Source organism: Garra rufa, chromosome 25 (genome assembly GCF_049309525.1).
Source record: "Garra rufa chromosome 25, GarRuf1.0, whole genome shotgun sequence".
NCBI classification, from domain to species: Eukaryota; Metazoa; Chordata; class Actinopteri; order Cypriniformes; family Cyprinidae; genus Garra; species Garra rufa.
This window is the reverse complement of record NC_133385.1, coordinates 18,097,422-18,123,373: the sequence shown is the minus strand read 5'-3', so window position 1 is coordinate 18,123,373 and position 25,952 is coordinate 18,097,422. Positions and strand designations below refer to the sequence as shown.

Below are 25,952 nucleotides of genomic sequence, written 5' to 3'. Positions count from 1 at the left end.
TGCTATTCTCTGATCAGTTTGGCTTTTTTGAGGAAAAACGTTAGTACAAACAGTCCGTATCTGATCTGAGCTCAGCACTTTGACCCGCTTAGTAAGTACAGGCTGTGTTGACCAAACTATCATTCCCAACTTCCACGGTTTTCATGTGCTACAAGAGCAGACCTCTCTTGCAGACTTAATGGCATGGCTCAGGGGAAAAAAAAAAGTTAAAGATGGTATTATGGGATGTGTCCATCTCCTTTTTCAAAAAAAAAAAAAAAAAAAAAAAAAATTTAATTAAAAATAAAAAAGCATGCAGGACTCCATGCACTTTATGGTAGCCTGCCAGCGGTACATTTGTCCAATGCCATGAAGTCGAGCAGACGGCCAGGCTGGGCGGTTCCTTCCCAGCCGGCCTGCCAGCCATGCCACACCACACACCCAACACCCAGTGCTGGAGGTGAGGGACGGGAGGAGGGAGGATAAAGGGGTGGAGAAGCGGGTACTGAAGGCCTTACCGGGGCTTCTGACCCGTCAACATGAGAAACCCGTCATACAGCAGGGCAGGAAGGGTGTGACTCACTGTGGTCCAGTACTGATTGGTAAAAGGGTTGGATCGCAGGTTAACATTGGGGCGTCTGAAAGCCTGTTCTAAGGGGTTGGTCTTGAACGTCATGTTTATGCAGTACTCTGCCGAGAGGAATACAGGTATACAACATAGAACAGCATTTTAAACACAGAGCTACACAACACACATGGATATGCACGCACACACACACACACACGTGGACGGGAAGCGTGCAGAACCCAGTCTCCGAGTGGGTTATGCATCCTTGCCCAAGACATGAAGAGCGACACGTGATGGCTAGACCGAGCGTGGAGGAGGAAGCGGGGGAGGAGGAAAAAGGGGGCGAAGCGGTCATTTACCTGGGCTCTCTTCCTGACATCCTGAGGAAGAGATCGTATAAGAATGCTGGCGCCTTGTGGCTTACAGCAATCCAGTACTGATTGATAAGGTGATTGGTTGTGAGATTTACATTTGGCCGCCTGAAGGCCTGCTCGAGGGGGTTCCTCTTGAAAGTGGATATAACATGGTACTCTAAGAGACAAAAAGGGGGTCAACAGTAAACGGCACAGATGTGCATGGCTTGGTTCATTAGGGTTCAAAAGCAACATTTTAATGGTTTCTTCTATCATAAGCATTGGGGTCATTTAATAGGCAAAATCCAAGTATTACGATCATTTTGAAAGCATTATGCCAATAAGTAATTTTATTTTACGGAAACAATATATGTCACAATATAGTTATTTTTGCTTTAAATAAGGTCTTTGTGATATAAAAATGTTTGATACCATAGGATATATTTCATAATCCTTGTCACTAGTGTCAATAATAAAATAAATACTAGCCTAAATAATAATAACAAAAAAAACTCAAGCTAACTGAAGACAAGTAAACAATCAGCGATGAAATAAGAATAAGAAACTAATTATAAGTAATAGGACAAAAAAAACCCACAGTAGAACAAATAAGAAATGCTTCATACATTGTAAACAGTAATCAAGTGTATAAAAACACAATTTCTACTGGTTAATCATGTCTACCGGTATATCGCCTACCCCTAATGCCAATCATATTGTAAAATTGATCTTAATTTTTGGCCAGTGCTCAACAACAAAGATGTTGTATTTCAAGCTAGTTAACAGAACTGATATTATTTTAAATCAATCAGAATATATTTAAAAAATATAGTTGCAAGCAGTGATTATCTGGGTTCAAGCGCTTTAAGGCATTTAAGCACATATGAAAAAAGAAAAAAAAAAACCCGGGTCATTATGTATCAAGCCTTTTTTTTTTGGCAAATACAGGTAATTTAACAGAAATATGTTTTGTAATGTTTATGACTGTGGTCCGATCTCCTTAAAACTTTGCATGCTTGTTTGTTTAGAATCACCTGTCGCATGTGCTCATCAGGTTTTATGAAGTTTTGAGTTTTCCTTTAAGCTTTATAGGATTTTGGGTAAATTTGGACAGGCCCCTTTTCTAAACGACCCTGGTATAGCTTCCCAAAGGGTAAATTTGAACATTTTTGATAATTATTGACCTAGAGAGTCCAGAGAACTGTTCTGCAGTGTTTTTTTCCAGATTGAGTGAAAAACCTAGTACTAGTTCGAAGAAGTAGTATCTTCTTAATCATTTGATAAACAATTTGATTGACAGTAGTGGTTTTAGAGGCAAAGTTGTCCCGAACGAGGGGTTCTATCATATGATAAGAATATCGCATGTATGCGCGAAAACCACACAATGTACAATCATTTACGCACTTGAAAAAAACTGGGGGTTGATATCGTGCAAACGTCCTTATAGACACTAGTGGCACTTTAGACCAAGACCTTGCATAGTGATTTTCATGTTGATAGGACAAATGGTTGCATAGATATAGCCATTTTTATGTATATATACGCCATTTTATAGCGCCACCTAGTGGTCAAGCTCTGCGATTTTTGTCCCGAGACCTCAGCTGGAACTCTTACATAAAGGTTCTGAGTTTGGCAAAGATATCTCATTCCATTCAGGATGCCATTATAGGCATTTTACTAAAAGCGGCCCTGCTCCTTTCTAACATTTGTTGTAGCTTTTTGAAAATATATATCTTCATTTAGTAAATATACAAATACTTATGTCTGATACATCAAAAATAAAAGCTTTCTGTGGCTTGGGCAGGGAAAATATGGGAAGGGCAAGCACAAATCTTAACTACAAGTCTGACTGGGCTAGCAGAAAAAGAAAAAATTGCTGAGTCATGTTACTTACAATAAGACTCCTCTAATTGCAACACAATGCTGATTATAACCAAATAGTGATTTGTAAAATGTAGAAAATGTATACAGTATGGCTCAGTACACACTCGTTCTGCAGTTCATCTAATGTCTCCGATATAAATATTTCCAGCCTGACTGAACTTCAGTCACTCATCATTGTGACAGTCTGAGTCAAACCTGTTTTAAGTGCTCACTAGAGACATGTTTGTTGTGATAACAGCAGTAAAGGCATTAAGACATATTCTCACAAACGCTTCATTAAAGAAGAGTCACATCACTCAACCTAAACAGGGAAAACAAATTACAGACCTTAAGGATTTCTCACTGAAACAAGTTTTACAGCTAGTATTGAATATATATTGAGAAGTATACGGCTATTTTGGAAATGAAAATCACATCAGATATTAGCAATTTATTAGCAATTAAAATAATGTGTCATCATTTCAGACAGTTACACTTTAAGTATTTACAACACCATTGCACCCCTATAATTAAGTCATTAATACAGATTAAATTTAAAGATATTAGTAATAAGAAAAATGTAATCATATGTATTATACAACATTACTGATCTAATTATGTTTTAAATCTATAAAATTAAAATAAATTCAAGAAAATGTATAACTTACTGAATAATTTGAATAAATTAAGTGTTTAATATAATATAATATAATACATTTAAATATAATGGAAACAGAATTACACTACCAGTCAAAAGTTTTTGAACAGTAAGATTGTCTCTTCTGCTCATCAAAACTGCATTTATTTTATCTAAAGTACCGCAAAAACAGTAAAATTTAGAAATATTTTTTACAGTTAAAATAGCTGTTTTCCATTTTAATATATTTTAAAATATTATTTATTCCTGTGATCAAAGCAGAATCATTACTCCAGTCTTCAGTGTCACATGATCCTTCAGAAATCATTCTAATATGCTGATTTGCTGTTCAGCAATTTTTTATTATCATCATCATCTACATTTAAAACAGTTGAGTACTTTTTTTCATGACTCTTTGATGAATAGAAAGATCAGCATCTATCTGAAATAAAAAGCTTTTGTAACATTATACACTATACCATTCAAAAGCTTAGAGCCAGTTTATTTATAGAAATTATCAAAATTAATACTTTTATTCAACAAGGATGCTTTAAAGTGATGATAAAGACATTCTTAATGTTACTAGGGATGCACCGATCATGATTTTTCATGGCCGATTCCGATACCGATTTTTTTTACAAGCAAGCTGGCCGATTCCGATACCGATTTCCGATTTTTTCAAAAACAAGAAGTTATGCAAGTAAACAACATAAACAACATGTTTATTTAGTATTTAACAGGCCAAACTGGCTTCGGCTATTGAAACAATAGCATCTGACATCTGAAATTAAATAAATAAAAAAATATTAAATTAAATACAGTTTAATAACTAAGTAAAACATGTGCTTTTAGTAAAGTAAAACAGTAAGCCAACAGGCATTTTAACGTAAAATAATAATAATCATTCTTCACAGAACAGACTTTTATTTTTGGATTTTCAAAAGTAGATGCTTGTTTTGTTTTTTGTTTTACAAAAAGAAGCATCTCAGCTTTGTCACAAGGGACAAAAATAAAAGTTTCTTTTTTCATCTATCACTTGAGAAGCTGAGCTGAACAAACGTTGTGCAGGGCGCGGACAGGTACGCTCGCGCAACTTCAGCGAGCACAGGAAAGCGGCTCTTATTTGTGCACCAGTACAGCAACGGCTGGTTGCTTCTTCATCGTGTTCTTTTGGATGGTGAACTTTCAAATGTCGGATCAAGTTTGTGGTGCCGAATAGGCATGTGCCGGTATCAAATTTTCATGCTGCGATTAATTGATTGAGCTTTTATCACGGTATACGGTATTATCACAATATTTTAATTGCTCAGGAGAAATGGATGGAGTGGTGGTGGGGGAGGGAACAACTTGCATTAAAAAAACAACTTGCATTACAATAGGTGTAATTGTGATTGTCAAAACATTTGGTAGCTAAACAGAATTTTACACAATTTTCACGATTTCAATTCTTGGGATTTGATTTCAATCTTGATTCAATATTGACTCTTTGGATAAAAATTAGGTAGGCTACAGTAGATAGCCTACATATAAATTTTTCTCAAGGAAAAAAAAATATATATCTCACATAATGCTGTTAATTATGTGTAATTATAATTATAATAATGATGATATTATGTAGGCATATCTTTCGGTAAGTTGTACTGTATCTTTAAATAAAAAGTAACAGATGATCGGTTTACTTGAACTGAAGCACTACAGCGATCGGTCACGTCACATTTACAAGCACCAAAACGGTATTTATTGTCTGAGTTTCGTAATAAAATGGACAGAACCTGAGAGCTGAGAATTGTTTTCATATCAAAAGTAACCTGCTTTGATCTAGTAGTTTGTCGGTCTCCATGTTCTCTTTGCTCCGTGATTTTTCTCTGTGTGAGAAAATGGATGCGTGGCGCGAGAGCGTGTGAGAAGTGTAAATTGCGTGAGTCTCACGCTGAATGCGTAGAGTTGGCAGCCCTGCTTTTAGAAGGGGGATAAATCGTCGGCAGTGTTCCTCCTTCCGCCATGCTTCTTCTCCATGTGAGGATTGTTTACATTAGACTAGAGTGCGCACTGCGCCGCATGCACACAGTGCTTCTACATGTGGGGATTGTTTACATTCAGAGTGCGCACGTGTTTCGCGCAGCATATACACCGTGTTTGTTTAAGCGGTTGATGGAAAATAAGCTAATGCGCGTTCTATAAATATAAATTCTGATCTATTATTTTTCACGGTATTTTGAAGTGCCCACGATAACAATATCGTGCATATTCATTACCGCGATTTATTGCATTACCGAATACCGGCACATGTCTAGTGCCGAATGTCTTTGCTGTTGTCCCTCCGCGATTGACCTGTCCTTTACAGACATTGCAGATTGCAATCTTCACGTCCTGCTCACAGATTTAAAAAAACCTCCACACAAGTGACATGTTTCTGAATGAATTGAATGCCGCGGCCCGCGTGCACACTTCCGGAAAAAAAACGGTCGGGATAAAAACGAAAACCGGTTGCTGATCACGCGTTAGATGCAAAAACCCGCCGGTTTCGATTTATGGCCGGTCAACCGGTGCATTCTTAAATGTTACAAAAGATTTCAAATAAATGCTTGTACTTTAGATCAAATGAATAGACTTCTTTAAAAAAAACAATAAAAACTTGTTCAAAAACTTTTGACTGGTAGTGTAAGTTGTTGCCATGGTGCATTTTCCATATAGATTTTGATTTAAAAACAGATTTTAAGGTCACAACATAGTGATGAAAGGTTATAAAAACCAAATATGGTGTCACAAAACCACTCGTAACTCGTCCACTTACGGTTCTAATAACTCATTCCTCCCCATCCTACTTCACTTTGGTGGAAACCAGACAGCTATGACGTTAAGTCCCGAAACTTAAGTCAGAATGATCAAATCCAAGTTAAATCCATTCCCATAAAAGTACGAACAAAAGAATTAGCCAACTAACGCCCATACTATATCCATACGCTTGTTCAAACATGTCAGTGCTCTCATTCTCAAGCTCATTCATTTACCGTGCTAAGTTCTATGATTTGCAGTTGATACCAAAAAATGAAATGGGGAAAAGGAAGCACTGAAGGCCAATTGAGTCATGCAGGGATTTGTTTGCAAAAGTGATTCATACCAACTTCACCCCAGTGAAATGGATTGATCCCGCCCGTCGTACAGTTGTACACCAACATACTTCTCGGCCTGCAATGGAGACAACCAACACTGTTAGAAAACTAGCAGCACTTATTCCATGACTTTACTTTCCAGTGCTCTATGTGTGAAGGATTTAGTGTGCCTGTGTAGATGTCTGACCTGGCATGTCTCTGGGAACCGGAATACCAGGCAGCGGCCAAAGTGGTGTTTATGACCACATCGACTGGCACGAGGTCAGCGACAGCGTTATTTGAAGCCCTCATTGTTCGTAGAATCCCCTTCCCTGCCTGCACAACCAAAAAAAAACAAAAAACAGCTTTTAACATGAAGCACCAATAAGCAATTATACAAATTGAAATGCCATTGAAAAATCCACTCACAGCGATGAATATCCCACTCGGCCCATTGAAATTATCAATCCAGCCCTTTAACAGAATGGAAAAGAATAAGTGGTGTTCAAAATCCAGGCAGTATTTTTTTTAATTAGGTGGAAGGATGGAAATGAGCACGCTTACGGGGAACGGCTCCTTCCAGCTGGCTCCTACGATAGAGGGCCTGACGATGGCGACGTTGAGGTTTCCACACTCCTGCTGGACAAGGTGTTCTGCCAAGGCTTTAGTGAACGTGTATGTGTTAGGCCGCTCACCTAACAGCTTTGGTGTCATTAAGGAGACGAGTTTGTCGTCCATCCACCTGTCAGCGCCATACAAAAAAAAAAAAGAAAAAAAAGAAAAAAAAAAAGAAAAAAAAAAAAAGAGGGTCTCATCTGATTAATCATGGTTGATATTTATATGTACAGTGGAGATCAAAAATAGAGAACGACCGATAATTTCCTAAATTCACGGTCACTGCTTAGTCCTATTTGAAGTTATCCTAACAGGAGTAGAAGGTCGGATTTTAAAGCATATATCAGAAATTAACTGTGTTCTGAAGCACACTATAAAAAACTTAATCAGAAAACTGATCAAAATTACAGAACCTAAACAGATACCTCCAAGTTATTGGTGTTAATCTGTTAACCCTGTTTAACTGGCAGCATTTCTCTCATTTTCACCGAGATTGTAAAATGGCGGGCCCCTTTAAAGGAACACTTCACTTTTTTTGGAAATTCTCCAACATTCTCCAACTCCCCCCCGAGTTAATAAGTCGAGTTTTACTGTTTTGAAATCCATTCAGCCGTTTTCCTGTTCTGGTATATCACTTTTAGCATTGCTTAGCATAGATCACTGAATCCTATTAGACCAACAGCATCACGTTCAAAAATGACCAACGAGTTTCGATATTTGTCTATTGTCTAATAGGATTCAATGATCTATGCTAAGCTATTCTAAAAGTGATATCGCCAGAACAGGAGAACGACTGAATGGATTTCAAAACGGTAAAAATCAACTTATTAACTCGGGGGGAGTTGGAGAATGAGCCTGTTTCCAAAAAAAGTGGAGTGTTCCTTTAAGGTGACTGAAACCCTGTGACAGGAGGTTGTCCAGATTATGGCAAAAGGATGACACTTTCAGTCATTGCAAAATAAGTTGGTCATTCCAAATCACTGATTTCTCGAACATTGCAGGTTTACAATGATACCAATTCATTCAAGTCCTTCAAAAAGGCTGGTCGTCCACTTAAAATAAATGCATGAGAAGACAAGATTATGCAGAGACTCTGAATGGGGAATCGGTTCAGCACTGCAGCCGGAATTGCTTGCTGCAGATGTGCTGAAGTCATTCAAAGCAAGGGGCTCAAACTTCCTACTAATTTCTGACAGCTGTAACCCTCCAAAATTTTAGTTGTAAACTTCATTCATGCTACAGTGGGAATTGTTTTACTAATTTTGATCACTGTGTTTTCCACAAAATATTTTTTTTGTTGTTGAAATGCCTTGGATGTTGTGTCAAATATTTTAGTAGCACTGACAGCTAATATACCTTTAAATTTGAGCAATGAAGATTAACAATATTTCAGACAAAAATCAGATATTTATAGACTGTCAGATATTTATAGAAGTCTCTTCTGCTCACCAAGCCTGCACTTATTTGATCCATAGTACAGTAAAAACAGTATTTGAAATATTTTTGCTATAAAAAAAACTGTTCTCTATTGGAATATATTTTAAAACTTAATTTATTCCTGTGATTTCAAAGCAGAATTTTTAGCATCATTACTCCAGTCACATGATCCTTCAGAAATCATTCTAATATTCTGATTTGCTGCTCAAAGAACATTTATTTTTTTCTTATTATGTTGAAAACAGCTGAGTAGATTTTTTTCAGGTTTCTTCGATGAATAGAACGTTTAGAAGAACAATTTTTCAGAAATAGAAATCTTTTGTAACATTATAAATGTATTTATCATCACATTTTATCAATTTAAAGCATCTTTGCTAAATAAAAAATATGTACTTCTATAATGTCACAAAAGCCTGTTATTTAAGATAATCGCTGATCTTTGGATCTTTCTATTCAAAGAATCCTGAAAAAAAATCAAATATTGATAATAAAAAATGTCTTTTGAACAGCAAGACATTATATTAGAATGATTTCTGAAGGTTCATGTGATACCAAAAACTGGAGTAATGATGCTTAAAATTTAGATTGGATCACAGAAATAAATTACATTTTAAAATATATTCAAATAGAAAACAGTTATTTTAAAAAGTAAAAATATTTCACAATATTACTGCTTTTGCTGTATTTTGGTCAAAGAAATACAGGCTTGGTGAGCAGAAGAGACTAATTTAAAAACATTAAAAATCATTAAAAACTTGACTAGTAGTGTAAATTACATATACACACACTATAAACACTAAATATATGCTATATTATATACTAAATACTAACTTAATTCTGCACAACTAAATCAAAACACAAATTCATTCATAATATTAATAAATTTAATTATACCATATAATACCTAAATAACAGAGCGTGGAAAATGGTCATGAAAAACAGAATAATGACATTATTAAATAAACCTCAGGGAAAAACATAAAAATTAATTAGCAAGCATTTTGACAACAGGTCCTTGTTTATGCATGATCTTTAACTGGAAAAAGCATCATTAAATTTATAACCATGGCTTTATGTGTGAAAGTCAAACATGGAGAACATGCTGAGCACTGTGTATGTCCTTGACATATTTCAGGCTTTACACTTTAATTCAGGCTTCAGACTTTAAGCATGATGACGAAGGTGATCGCAGGATCAAGTGGAGTGTTTTGGAGAGCCAAGACTTACTCAAGTGTGTCTATAAGTTTCTTGTAATCGACAGGTGGTGGATAGACCACCTCTTCAATGAGCTCTCGGTCACAGTGGGCGTAGGCTGTGGACACGTGGATAAACACCTCCAAATGCTTCATTCTGTGAGCCAAGTTAACCATCTTCTGCGTGGCTAGCACATTCAACTGCATGGCATCTCTGCAGCAGAGGGACAGAGAAAAAAACCATTGAACTGCAGTGACTCTGCCGAAGCATGAGCAGATCTGATTTACTTAAAGATAGACCTGTTGCGATTTGTACAACTCCACTCAACCAAAAAAATGTGCTCTAATCAGGATAACATGCAGTCAGTGCACTTTCAATCTTGTGACTTACTGAGCCATCTGAATAAGAAAATGTTAAGGACATATATCATTTAAAATGACAGAAAATATGCATTTATGGCTCTCTTCCAGGTGCAGTCATGCATTACGTGAGCACTGGGAAAGAGGAAATGAAGTCAGGTGGAGAATGCATGAACGCCTCTGAAGTGTTTGTGCGGGCAGTGCCTGCGGTGGTTCACTCCACACTCATTTTAAAATGTGAACAAGGCTTTAGCATGCATAGTGCATTAAATTTATTTTAATTGGACATTACAGGTGTGATCTGATAAAACACAGCAGTGACAGAAGAATTTGGCCAGGAATATTACACTAATGCAAATTATTTGAATAATATATAGAAAACAAAACAAAAAAAAACAATAACAGTATTATCGTATTACTACTATTATTAATAATAAAAATGTATTATTATAATTAAAATATTTGTATAGGGAATGATGCAAAAAAATCATTAATAATAATAATCACAAAAATTATAATAATATAGTTTTTAAAGATAAAACAGTAAAAATGACGGTAGTTTAATTGCTTTATTACTACTACAAAAATAATACTTATTGTATTAATGATACAATAAATATATTAACAACAACAATAATAATAATAATAATAATAATAATTTTATAGTATTTAAAGAAAACAATAGTGACAGTACTTTAATTGCATTACTACTACTAGTTAATAATTATAATTTTATTAATGATACAAAAGATATATTATTAACATTAATAATAATATAGTATTTAAGTTTATATAATATATTTCTATTTATAAACAATAATAATGACAGTATTAATAGTAGAAATAGTAGTAATGGCAATTAAAGTACAGTAATTATTTTTGTTTTACTTATAAATGCCTTTTTATTATTATTATGAATAAATATTTTAAAAGTTAATAATGCATTTATTGTATTAATAAAATTATAACTTTATTATTAGTAGTAATAATGGCAATTGAAGTTATAATTTTATTAATGAGAAAAAAATTAATGGTTATAACAACATAATTATACTAATTAATTAATTATAGATTATACCACAATGAACAATTATAATTTTAATGCTACAATAAATGTATACTTAACATTAACACTAATAATAATATAAATACAATAATAATAATAATAATATTAATAATTAAAACAATAATGGCAGTACTTTAATAATCCTTTAAAATACTACTACTACTACTACTACTACTACTAATACTTAAAATAATAATAATAATATTTAAAATAAAACAATAATAAAGACAGTACTTTAATTGCCATTACTACTAGTACTAAATAAATAGTATTTATTGAAGATACAATAAATGTATAATTAACATTAATAATAACATTAATATTATTATTATTATTATAGTATTTATAAGTAAACAATAATGACTTTAATAATAATACTTTATAATAATTTAATACTAACACTTTAGTAGTAGTAGTAATAATAATAATAATAATAATAATAATAATAATAATAATAATACATAATACTAATATTTAAAAGTAAAACAATAATGGCAGTACTTTAATTGCCATTACTACTACTACTACTACTACTACTACAACAATTAATAAAGCTATAATTTTATTTATGATACAATAAATATATTACTAACATAATAATAACAATAATAATAATAATAATAATAATATAGTATTTAAAAATAAAACAATACAGTACTTTACCTGCCTTTACTCCTATTACTACTAACAGTTATAATTTTATTAATGATACAAATGTATTAACATTATTATTATTAATAATAACAACAACAACAACAACAACAACAACAACAACATGGTATTTAAAAGTAAAACATGAATAATGATATTACTTAATTTGCCATTACTACTACTACTACTACATTAATAAAGTTGTTATTTTATTATATATTCATAATAGAAGTATTATTATTATTATTATTATTTTTAATGCAAATAGTAATACATTTGCTATATCTTATATCTTATTAATAAGTGCATTATTAGCATTAAGAAAATTATTATAATAGTAATAACAAAAGCAATAATAAAGATTTAATAATTTAAAAAAATAATGACAGTATTATTATTACTTACTATTTATGATATAATACATTTTATTATTAGGTGAAAAATTAATTCTCTCTCTCTCTCTCTCTCTCTCTCTCTCTCTATATATATATATATATATATATATTTTATTAATAATTAATTAATAATATTAATAATAATAAAAACAATACTTGCAGTAAAACAATAATTACAGTATACCTATTCTTACCACTACTACTATTAATAATAATAATAATAATAGTAATAATAATACAATGATTTAAATAATTTGAATTGTATTAGTGGGGGAAAAATATTATTAGAATTTAAATTTATAATAATAATAATAATAATAATAATAATTGTACTATTAATAAAATGATTTTTTTTAAAGCTAACAAATAAATGTAATAAAATCATGCATTTTATTGTAAGATTTTCATGTTCAATGTGAATATGTGATGTAAAGCTACAAGACACGGTAAGCAACAAATAAAACTAAATTGCTAATCAGAATTATCAGTTAATCGTCAGATAAAATGTCATTACGTCAACAGTATGTTAATGAGTATGTTACAGTATGAAATGATGAAATGACTCAAGCAACGTATTATAAAGAACTCAGTTCCTTCCTGTGATATAACCGCCTAAATAATCAGAAGCATCTAAACTCGTAGCTGTGGATAAAGCTTTGTGGCGTCCTGTGGGTGGAGATTACGGCTTACTTCAGAGGCTCGTTGAAGCGGATAGTGGCGGCGCAGTGAAACAATATGTTAATGCAGCCCGTTAGGGTCTCCTGGTCTTCTGTGCTCAGGTCCAGATCTGGCTGCGTCAGGTCGCTGTTGACCGCCACGATTTTCTCTGCGAAATTGGGCTGCTCCTCTCGCAGTCTGTCAAAAAGCTGAAACATTCAAAGGATCAAGATCATTTTCACCATAATCAAATATCACTGTCTGGCCAAGCACTACAGTAAACACATATGAATTCCTGTCACACCCAGCTTATGAGACAACACTATCAATATAACCTACAAATGACCAGAAATGTGCGTAATAGTGTACAGAGCAAATAGAGTAAGAGATAAAAATTTATCAGTCCAATATAGAGCATTCAAAGCGTCCTGAAAGCCACTGAAAATAGAATAGTGCAGCTGTGTCTTAATCATAAATTCCATAAGACTTTTTAAATAGTAAGAGGAGATCAAAGTTTAGGCATTGAATTCAACTGCATTAAGAGAATTTAGTAGCTAAAAAGTATTTAAGAAAACTCCTTGGGACTAGGGTTGGGTACCGAAACCCGGTGCCAATACGGCAGCGGTACCCATATGACCGGTATGTACTGGACCGAAACAGAACGCGAATTTCGATGCCTGAACTGTCTATTGAAATATTTGTCTTCTGGTGTAAGAAGCATTGATTTGTCAACATGCATGATCGCTAGTTAAATTTAAATACTGCATTCATAGGGTGTCAGAATGATCGGAAAAATTATTTCCTGAATGAGAAAACTCACGAGAACGTCGGAAAGCTTTGATGATACAAACCCAAGACATCTTTGTAGTTACTGACCATTTTCACATTTCGAATTAAAAGCACAAATCGTCGGGAAATGAAACCATCCGAGAAGCGTGTGAATGCAGCAACTATCGTTACTCTTGCTCTGACTGCAGCAGGTGGTCTGCCGTTAGCCGTTAGCTTAGCTAGCTACATTAAACACAGTTAAACACGCTTAACTTAAAATGCCTTAAAACTTAAATGTTCTAAAGTGTGGCTATATTTCACGAGAAATGATTCAGACACCGCGACATGCAGCAAATGTTTTACAACAGTTGTGTGTAAAGGGGGAAACATGTCAAACTTGGAATAAACTTGAAAGCATAGGGATGTACCATGTTTGACAGTTTGTGGACTTCAGCTGGCACTATCAGCAGGGCGCGATTTGCTCTAGTCTATGCATCCCTGCCTCTGCTGAATTATTTTTATTCCTGGTGGGGATAAAACATCCCGTGAAGCTCTCCTACGTCCTGATGTAAATCGTTTTAATCAAATTTTTCGCGTTCCGCGCTTTAAAGTCCTGTTCTGAATCAAATGATTCACCGTACTTGCTTTTAAGTTTCGTTTTCAAATGAATCAAATCAAATGATTCGCGATCCGATTGGAGTGCTTCGAAACAGTGAATCATTTTGCAACGCAGTGGTTTAATAATTTGTAAATAGTTTCAAAAAGCTCTGTTTATACTTTGCTCACTTTCTCTATATAATTTATTCGTTGTTTGAAATGAAATCATTACAATTAATAGGCCTAACTTACAATGTTGTTTATGAAATTATGATCACATTAGACAGTTTTCGTATTAAAAACATTTCATGATGTGACACGTAACAAATTACACTAACAATTTGGTCAACCACCCACCTATAGGAAGAGAAAAAAGTTTTTCAAAAGCATCCCCCCTCTGCCCCCTGGTTTAGACTAGAAGGGAGACAGATCTGACCACTGGGCATGCGCACATCAATCTAACATTATTTTTATCACACTGTACAACAATAATACTGTTTTTGTATTATAGTAAGGGCTATGTTTAGGGTTGGGGTAGGTGTAGGAGATGACACCTACCAAAGCACATCACCCCTGACGGTGATTGGTTGGAACACTGTTTGTTTTTCTGTGGAATGGTTGGTAGCACCCATTGTTTTTTTGGCATATCTCGGACCCTAGGCTGACCACAGAGACGCGTTTTTTTTACAGCCAATTTATGGGGCAGGCAGCGAGCGGATCGTGAAGAAAGGTCAGCTGAATGTGACACTGTGTGTTTCAGCCTAGAATCGCTGATACAGCCTTTAATGTATAGCCTACTTTAAACTTTTAATATATTTTTCATTTTAAAGAATTTTTTTGTCCAATAAAAAGATATTCTTGTGTCATCCACCATTTTGTGGCTTTTTTTTTTAAGTATCGGTTCAGGCACCGGTACCATTTTAAAAGTATCAATTTGGCACCGGTATCGAAAAACCCCCAAACGATACCCAACCCTACCTGGGACTCCCAATGCTGCTGGAAGACAATCCTCACTAGACTAATATCGAATAAAGTAAAAATAAATAAACAATATTTTTCTACAAATATCCAAAAAAAGAACAGTAGGGTTTTATGTTCGTGGTCCTACAAAAATTGCTGAATTTTAACAAATGTATCTTTTTTTACATATAAAAATTAGGTAAATGGCCTACATTTTAAAATGTATTCAAATATAAAACAGTTCTTTTAAATAATAATTTTTTTTTTTTACAGTTTTTGCTGTACTTTGGATCAAATAAATGCAGGCTTGGTGAGCAGAAGACACTTCTTTAAAAAACATAACTCAACTTAATTAGTGTAACTCACCTGAATATTTTTAGTTAAAAATAAAAAATAAATAGAACCAGAGGAATTGTAATAGATTCTACAAGGTTTTAACTGTATAACCTAACTTTACCCTTAATTTATGCCATGATGAGGTATATAACTCAATTGAGATCTGGAAGACCAAACCTCCAACAGTTCTCCCACAATCCTCCAGACCTGCACTTACTCACCTTGCAGTTGATCATGTCAGCAATACGTGCATCGGGTGCCTGTCCTGCTTTGGGACGGACGAGCACATAGGCAGCTTTGACACCGGGACAAGAGCGTAGCAGCTTCTCCAGAAGTACTTTCCCCATAAAGCCTGTGGCCCCTGTGATGAGAACATTTTTCCCCTCGTAGTACTCTGGAATGGTGACCATCCTGAGTGCACCTTCCCTCCTCTGTTACACCTCTGAAAAACACCAACAAAAATGTTGTCACACTGCAAATACATACACATTTCACAATAGAAATCTCACTCAAAAGACCGTTGCTTCAGAAATGCTGTTTCGTCAGTCTGCGGTATATATTTAATGGAGGTCACTTCCTTCCTTTCCTGCCAAGATCTCAGTCCACAACTACTGCATGACACTCACTCACTTAACTTTTTTGAAAATGTGTAATGGCCACTTAAGAGGTGGTGTTGTATTACTATCCTGGACGCAGCTGGATTTTAACTCGCTGGGGTCGATAAAACTACTCCTTTAGGCATTAAGGTGCATCGACCGCAAAAAAACGCTTTACATATCACTAATTGATTGGACAAATTAAATGGCATAATAAAATCACAACAAAATACACAAGCTTATTAGTCTTATCTCGTGTCCACTGATAAAAAGCCAATACAGCTCATCCACAGCAGATACTGGGTTAATATGTAATAAAATAAGAGATAAAGACTTTTTCCTACTTAAGATGTCTACTCCCGACTACCATTCAGAAGTGCTGGGTCAGTAAGATTGTTTTTTTAACCACAATAAGAAATTAATACTTTTATTCAGCATGATGCATTAAATTGATCAAAAGTGACCGTAAAGATATATAATGTTACAAAAGACTTCTTTTATAGTTGAGGTCAAAAGTTTACACCCCCCTTTCAGAATCTGCCAAAATTTTCACACTGAGGGACTCATATGCAACTATTACAGAAGGTTCAAAAGCTCATTGGTGCTTCAGAAAGAAAAAAATGCATTAAGAGCTTGTGAAAACTTTTTAAAATTGAAGATCAGGGTAAATTTAACTTACTTTGTCTTCTGGGAAACTTCGATATCTTCGATAGCCTCTGAAGGGCAGCACTAAATGATAAAAATACTATATTTAGGCAAAATAAGAAAAATGTACATATCTCCATTCTGTTCAAAAGTTTTCACCCCCAGCTCTTAATGCATTGTGTTTCCTTCTGAAGCATCAGTGAGCGTTTGAACCTTCTGTAATAGCTGCATACGAGTCCCTTAGTTGTCCTCAGTGTGAAAAGATGGATCTCAAAATCATAGTCATTGTTGGAAAGGGTTCAAATACACAAAAATGCTGAAAAAGCAAAGAATTTGTGGCACCTGAAGGAATTTTCTGAAGAACAGCAGACACACACGGACAACTATCAAAAAACAGCTGTGGATCATTCAGGTAACAACACAGCATAAGGAATTGAGTGCATATAAACTTTTGAACGGGGTAATTAACTATTATCTTCTTTTGTGGACTAGATGTAAATGTCTTTTATGTGAAATACCTTATTCAGGTCAGTACTAAAACAGTAACATGCATTTTGTATGATCCCTTTCATTTTGGTAAAATATTAACATTTTGCAGATTCTGAAGGGGGGTGTAAACTTTTGACCTTAACTGTAAATGCTGTTCCACTGAAGTTCCCATTGAAGATTAAAAAAAAAAAGAATGGTTTTGACAAAAATATTTAGAAGCATAACTGTTTTTTAACATTAATAATAATAATAATAATAATAATAATAATAATAAGAAGAAGAAGAAGAAGAAGAAGAAGAAGAAATGTTTTTAATCACCAAATCAGCATATTAGAATGGTTTCTGGAAGATAGTAACACAGAAAAGACAGATTTGCCATCACAGAAATTATTATATTTTTACAATACATTTTAAAATTTAATAAAACTTCAAAATATTTCTGTTTTTACAATATTTTGATCAAATAAATGCAGCCTTGGTAAACATAAGAGACTTCTTTCAAAAGCATGGAAAAAAAAAATCTTGCAACAATTTAGAATAACATCAATTTAGAATGGCAACAATTGCAATATTAACTAATACATATAAATCATATGTTTTAAAATTATGTGTATATAATTATACATTTAAATTCACTAATTAATTTGCTATGTGAAGCACTTTTTATGATGGATGGATGCACTTTATTAGACTTCAAAATCTCAACACCCATTTACTGATATTATAAAGCTTGGAAGAGCTAGGACATTTATTATTATAACCCTAAATGTACTCTTCTGAAAGAAGAACATCATATACACTTATAGGATGGCTTGAGAGTGAATAAATCTTGTGGTAATTTTTTGATTTTTGGGTGAACTATAGGGCTGTGCGATATGGACAAAAGAAACCTATCACGATTTTCTTAAACAGTATTGCGATTTCGATTTTAATCACGATTTTGACACAGACATGTTTTACAGTGTGAATCTAAAACATTTTTTTAAAGGAAAAAAATTCGATCTTTATCAAAGACCTGTAACATGTCTCTAAAACAGAAGGCGGAAAAAAAAATCACCTAGCAGGTGAAAAAAGGTAGGAGCACCAAAAAAATGTAGGCGCACCCAATTTCTTTTTAGTAATGCACTGATCTTGATTCTTCATGGCTGATTCAGACTGCAGATGTTTTACAAGCACGTGATCAAAGTAGGCTACTCTTTCAATATTCAAAGTGTCGCTCTCTAAACGCGGGATATTAAAATTGCTTTTGAATGCGTGTCCACGTTTTACTTTTGGTTTCGTTTTAACGATCGTGCGAGACTCTCAACGGCGCTGAGCGTGCATTCTACAATAAAAGAGATTATTTTAACAAAACCATTTGAAATATGAGAGGACACAAACAGGATTTTGCAAAACATGTCCCCAGTGGAAAATACGCCTCTGTGTGAGTGGTTCTCTGCTGCTGTGTTATCATCTGATGTGAATGAATGCCGCGTTTTACAGTATATGGACACGGAAGCGCCAGAATTGTATCTGACAGAATGTACGCTATAGCACGAAATATATTATATTTCTTCAAAAGCAGTTTGTGGAGACCTTTTATTTTTCAAAATCGAAAGAGAGAATGGCGAACCTGTCACTGTATCAGCTCACAGCAGTCTGTGCAGTAGTTAGGCTAGTGAAAGTTTTGTAAAGAAATGAAACCAAGTCGGACCACAACAGTGTCTCGCACTCGCACGAATGCTCCCAAATATAATTTCAGGTCACGCAGATTAAATTTTGGGAGCATATGCGACCAAAACGTTCACAATTTCGAGCCCTGCCTAGTAAAAGTAGAACAAAATGTCTTTAGAACAGACCTATGGCAAAAAGTAAGTATGTGTGTGCGTATGTGCGTGCGTTTGAAAAAAACAACAACCCAGACCACAGTGTCCCACATAAAAAACAATTAGAACACTGACAGAATCTAGCTGCTTTCTGCTAAGAAAACCTGCATGACCATTTCAGGTTTCAAGCATGAACGTTGGCATGTTCTTGCTCTCTGTTTAGGCACGCTGTTGTGATCGGTTCAAATAGCATGCTGCGGGAAAAGAATCAGTCGAGTGCGTGCAAAAAATCGTGCTGTAAGGCGATTTAGAAATTGTGCATGTTCACATCGCGATTTCGATATGATTTCAATTAATCGCACATCCCTAGTGAACTACCCCTTTAGATTCACACTGGAAAATTATGATACAGATGATTAGAAACTAAATGTTTGCGTTTACATTTGCAAAGCCTAAAAAGGCATGTAAATGATCTCATACATATAGAATGTAATCTGATCTAATCTGAATTTGACCATTTTAAGTCTTGCTTTTACATATCTTACACACATTCAACATATACTGTATGATGTTTCAATCTCAGCCCCCCACTTTCTTCCTGATGCGTCCAACCGCATCATACAATCCTTTCCGTAAACTTATTAGGCCACTAAGTATAACTGGCTTGCGGGAACACTGGCGAAGAGCTGTTTTTGCAGCCTCTTTCTGTTCGGTACTGCAGCCTCGCATTGTTTGCTGCATAACACTGGTGCCAAGCTCCACAGCTGCATGCACCCCAAACACAGACAGAATATGCACACACACACACTGGATGGCATCAAATCCTGGGCTGTTTCCAGACTTTCAGAGTTCAATCAGGATCAAAAAGTCTCTTCAAAACATTCATTGAAGTGCATGGGTTATTTTGACACACTCGCAGGGCAAGCAGCCAATCTTGAGCTAATGAATGCCGGTTTAATTGTAGGGGTCAGGTGGATTATTCCAGAAGGCACGACAAGGCGTCGTGCAGTGCGATTTCTTTCCAAGAGCCACTCAGCACTTCTGTGACTAAGGACCTAGAGCTGTCTCTGCAGTGACATTGGCATTAAACAGCGTCCAACTATAGGGAGCAAAGCTAAAACGGGAGTTCTAGGACTGTGTGCAAAAGAAATCAGTCCATGTAGAAAAGCTGGCACTTGAAAACCGATCGCTCGTCTGAGAAAGTACCGATTGCAGATACTGTACAAACATCCTATATGGGGCCATCTGACATGATCAAGTCCCTTTCATGAACACCAGATGCAAATTGATCCTAGATCCCACATCCTCAGTTTGAATAATTCATGCGTCACATGGGCAGCTGCCGTGCACGCAGGCACCTGAGGAATTATACTACTGTAACAAATTAGATGTACAGTATGTAAACAAATACCAATGTAATAACAACAGAAGTGCTTTGGCATAAAAGCTTTCCATTAACAACCTAAATAAAGATACTCAAAACTAATGGGATCGAATATCCTGTGTGTGCACAGTAAAAAATTACATTGACAGACCTCAATGCTGAAGTACAGGTTCAACGATACAGTGACAGGAAATGAAATGGTGGTCACAAACCGCACTGCCTTTGCGTCTTGTGATCCTCATTAAAACGACAACAGTGGGGATTTTTATCCAAATGAATTGGCAGAAATACATAATTAGCTGTTTAGAAGTAGAAAAATCAGGGATACAGACAAAAATTTTTCTCAAAATCATTCCAGACTTGCTGTTTTTGAGCAGTAGATAATAAACACTACTATTATAAAGGTGTTATAACAAAATAGATATCATATATTCATCTAGAAATGAGAAAATGAAAACGTGTGTCATTTTCCTTAACTTGAATGCAATGGAGTGAATGAACAAATCATTCTTGTTTACTTACTTGGACTCATATTTTCCATTCAACTCTCTCAGTTTTGAAGCGCAAGCCTGCTTTCTCTCTTAAAAGACTTACATTTTAGAACGAGTACAGTTTCGAGTCCGATCAAGACGGCTATAGGCTTTAAGCAAAACAGAACTGATTCAATCGTGAAAAAAGGACCTGATGACTGAATGAACGAGAAACGGTTGTTTTGTTTACGGAGTTCGTCATGAGTCAGTCTCGTTCACAACGGAAGGATAAATTCTGCGTAGAGTTGACTAAATAGAGGAAAATGATGCTTAAACATTCTTTCTGGAATCTATTAGTAGTTTTGTAGCTACGCAAATTAAATTCATTCAGATTTGTTTCAACCATGAATTAATAAATTAGTTGAGTAAATGACTTAATGACTCACTTCAAACAGGGTTCGTACTAGGGCTGCACGATTAATCGCACGATGTTGTGAGGCGTTTAGTCAATGAAGCCGGTACTTTGATTAGTAGTAAATCTCCATCACGTGCGTTCAGCCGGAGCGGCAATTAATACACAGAGACGTAAATCACTGATAAGCTACGCCAAATCGCGCTCAAAATCGCATTTGATTTTGAGCGCGATTTGGCGTAGCTTGTCAGTGATTTACGCCTCTGAACGCTCCAGCTGAACGCAGCTGAACACACGTGATGGAGATTTACTACTAATCAAAGTACTAAACGCGCCTCACAACATCGTGCGATTAATCGTGCAGCCCTAGTTCGTACAGATACTGTCAAATGAAATTCCAGGACTTTTCAAGCACTACTTTTTTAATTTTCGAGGACTTCAATCAGAGACCTCACTTATCAAACAATGTCTTCTCTTTCAAATCCTAAGAAAGATAAATAAATAAATATACTAATTAAAAATGGCAAAAAAGTGAAGCACATGCAAAGTATTACAATTAAAGTATTACAAAATACACTAGACTTTTATTATAGTAAAACCACAGTTACATTTTTTTAGGGATTTGTATGTGTATACTTTCTACTTTCTTTGTTTTGTTTTTATGATTGTACTGCCTTAACGGTTTAATGTTTTCTACTGATTAAAAAAAAAAAAAAAAAATCAGAAAAGCAGAATCACGAAATTCGCCATATGTGCTCCTAAGTCCTGAACTGAATCAAATGATTTATGAGCGATCTGTGCTCTGAAGCTCCGATCTAAATCTATTACTTTGCAATCCACGCTGTGAAGTCCTGATCTGATTAATTATTAACAATTATTAACAAACTAGGGCTGGACAATATATCGAACGATATTGTGAGACGCGTTTAGTCAATGAAGCCGGTACTTTGATTAGTAGTAAATCTCCATCACGTGCGTTCCGCTCAGGTTCCGCTGGAGCAGCAATTAATACACAGAGACGTAAATCTCTGACAAGCTACGCCATATCGCGCTCAATATCGCATTCGATAATCAAAGTACCGGCTTCATTGACTAAACGCGCCTCACAATATCGTTCGATATATTGTCCAGCCCTATAACAAACCATCATTTCAGATCAGGAACTTCACGTATCACAACTCATTTGATTTGAATCATCCAATTTGAAAAATGATTACCGAACCTATTCTGATGTAATTCAAATGATTCGCAATACATGCTGCAAAATCCTGATCTGAATCTTTTTTTTTTTTATATGCAAAGTTCCGATCTAAATCGAATGATTCACGATATGCAGTTCTGATCAAAATCAAATGATTCGCGATACACGATTTGAAGTCCTAATCTGAATCAAATTATTCACAATGTGCGATTCGACTGAAGTGCTTTAAAACTGTGAATCATTTTGTGACACAATGGTTTAACTGAATCAGAGTTTCGAAAAGCTCAGTTTTTAACTTGATCAGGTTTTGCAAAAGTAAATTGCTTGAAATAAATGATCTAAGTCACAATCACATCGGAGCGAAATTCCGATCTAAATGAAAAGATTTACAAACCTACACTGAATATCCAATCTAAAGCAGAAGTTTTGTGATCCAGACTCTGAAAGTCCCAATCTGAATAATTATTTGCGAACCATCATTTCAGATCAGGACTCGGAGCGTGGATCGCAAATCATTTGACTTAGTTCGGAATTTTGCATATCGCAAATCATTTGATTTGAAACATTCAATTTGCGAAATGTTTCATAAACCCTATTTCAATCAAATGATTCACAATACATGCTCCAAAGTCCCAATCGGAATGAAATTATTTGTGATACGCGAAGTTCCCATCTAAATCAAATGATTTGCTACACGATTTTAGGTCCCGATCTGAATCAACTGATTTGCGATACGCCATTTGATTGGAGCGCTTCGAAACAGTTAATCATTTTGCAATGCAATGGTTTAACTGATTCAGAGTTTCGAAAAGCTCAGTTTAACCCATCAACTATGTTCTTTTGAAAAAAAAATCATGCTTTTCATTTGATCTAGTTTTGCTAGTAAATCGATTGACTCAATTCACAAAATGATTCACAAACCTGTTCTAAATCGAATTATTTACAATACAGGCTCTGATCTGTCCCAATCTAACTCTTTGCGATCTGCAAAGTCCCGATCTAAATCAAATGATTCGCGAACCCACACTGAAGTCCCGATCTGAATAATTATACGAACCATCATTTCAGATCAGGACTCAGTGCGCGGATAATTTGACTTCATATATTGCAAATCACTTGATTCTAATCAGGCTTCAAATACTAATTATTTGATTTGAATCATATAATTCATTAAATGATTCATGAATCATTCCGATCTAAATCAAATAATTTGCAAAACACACTGCAAAATCCTGATCTGAATCAAATGATTCACCATATGCGCACCCAAGTCCCGACCTAAATCAAATGATTTGCAAACCTGCACCAAAGTCCCCATCTGGATTAAATGATTTGCAGTCTACGTTCCCAAAGTTCCAATCTAAAGCAAAAGATTCACAAGCGCACTCCAAAATTCCTATCTAAATCAAATGTTATGCGATCTATACTATGAAGTCCCGATCTGAATAATTATTTGTGAACCATCATCTTGGATCAAGAATCATTTGACTGAAATTTGGTACTTTGTGTATCGCACATAATTCAATTTCCAAAATGATTCACAAATAGTTCTGATCTAATTCAAATAATTTGCAATACACACTCTGAAGTCCCGATCTGAATCAAATGATTCACAATATGCGAAGTTCCAATCTGAAGCAAATGATTCGTGATACACGAACAGTGAATCATTTTCAGTGTTTCCCCTACCATTATCTTAGGGGGGCGCCCCGCCCCCCCAACGGCACCCCCCGCCCCCCTTGAATGTCAAGTTCATTTTATTTTTGATATAGCGTCAGATCACAATAGAAGTCATTAAGGTTATCTTTCCTATAGAACAGGGCTATACATTGTTCTTTTATTTATTAAACAAACTAAATTGCCTTGTGTTATTTATCTTATTTACACGAAGGCATGTCATTTCTGTCTTTACATGATCGCGTGTTTACAATGTCTCATCTGCGAAAACACAGACGGGATCGCGGACTCCATTCATAAAAACCGAATCTACTATAGCGCGAAATGCCACGTAAATTCGTCGATTTTTGGATTAATAAATCAAAAGTTGGTCTGTTACTTCATTCAAATCGCGATATGGACTAGTGTCTGTGAAAACTGAAATGCAAAAAGACCGTTTCAATATGAATCCTGCATGCTCCGTTTGCCTCTGTATATGAATGGTGGAGACGCGCTTTTACTACACGCATATACTGAAGCAAACGTGACGCTCCCGCTAATTTTGGGCATTTGCATCTCGCATGAACAGATAAACTCAATATCCAAAGCTGCTGTGAGTGTCACTTTTACCGTTTCATTTGAGAAAACTAGCATCATAACATGCTGTACACACACAGAAACTTCAAGGCAACCTGTCAAAATAAAAGTAACATGTAACAGAACATTAGTCTTGTATTACTTTTGTACAGTATAATGTAGTTGTTTATATATTCCTATTTAAATAATTGACATGAAACAATATATATGATAAAAATAAATATAACAAGATTAACCACTTAATTGTAGAAAAAAATACTATAATTATTATTTAAATGTTAAATTATTATTATTTATTGATTTTAACAGTAAACCTCTGTTTGTTTGCCAAAAAATTAAAAGGGTTTATTTTTCATTTGATTAAAAATAAATCAATGTTTATACTTTTAATTTGATTATGAGAAAAAATAATACACACAAGAATTAAAAAAAAAAAAAGAAGCAAAAGTTGGTAGAGCCCTATTGTTCAAAATGTTAAAATAGAGAGTTTTGGACTTATTTTTCCACTGAATAAGTCTATAATAATGTTTTCGTTATCTCACAAAGTAGGGTAAAGTACCGGGGAAAAAAAAGTAACGTTGGCTACCGGCACCCAAACCCCTAAGCCCCCCCCCCCCAACACTGGAAACCTAGGGGAACCACTGATTTTGCAACAATTATTACAAGTGACGTTGAAATTCAAAAATGAATGGCTCTTTTAATTTTATTTGGTTTTGCTCGTGAATGAATGATCCGAGTCACAATCACATCAGAGCAGTTCCAGCGTAAATGACTCAACTGACTCGGTTCATCTATCCCTCTTTTGCCCCTTCAGCCATGTTTGCACAACACTGTTAGTATTACCTGCTTAGCTCACTAGTTTTCTGACATTACCTGAAATAAGCGAAAAAGGTGATTGAATTTTGAATTGTCAATTTTTCATGAAAAGATATGTGCTTATTACAAACATTTAACATTTATTTCATGTCTTTCTATAATTCAAGCACATTTCCCAAGTACCTCTTCAAGATTATAGCTATTTTTGAGGATTTTGCAGGTCTGAAATTTCAAAATGTCAAGTTCAAGTGCTTCAAGCCTGTTTAAAACACACAAAACGAAATACACTTGTCGCCAACTACCGATATAACAGCGCAACGCAGTATTGAATGAACGATTCAGCTGAATAAATCT

The 25,952-nt window shown here is 34.9% G+C and overlaps 1 protein-coding gene across 2 annotated transcripts in view; it reads right to left on the bottom strand.

Moving 5' to 3' along the window:
* far1 (fatty acyl CoA reductase 1) overlaps window positions 1-25,952 on the bottom strand; it is a 34,086-nt gene that overhangs the window by 7,190 nt on the left and 944 nt on the right. The window contains exons 2-9 of one of the 2 annotated variants that reach the window (XM_073831532.1): window positions 15,749-15,969; window positions 12,900-13,075; window positions 9,772-9,951; window positions 7,057-7,234; window positions 6,922-6,966; window positions 6,701-6,828; window positions 6,522-6,589; window positions 498-669 (exon numbers count right to left, since the gene is read on the bottom strand). In XM_073831532.1, coding sequence (XP_073687633.1) covers window positions 498-669; window positions 6,522-6,589; window positions 6,701-6,828; window positions 6,922-6,966; window positions 7,057-7,234; window positions 9,772-9,951; window positions 12,900-13,075; window positions 15,749-15,937 — 1,136 coding nt within the window. In that variant the 5' untranslated portion in view covers window positions 15,938-15,969. Of the gene's footprint in view, window positions 1-497; window positions 670-906; window positions 1,079-6,521; window positions 6,590-6,700; window positions 6,829-6,921; window positions 6,967-7,056; window positions 7,235-9,771; window positions 9,952-12,899; window positions 13,076-15,748; window positions 15,970-25,952 lie in introns of both variants that reach the window. The other variant, XM_073831531.1, reaches the window with a different exon arrangement.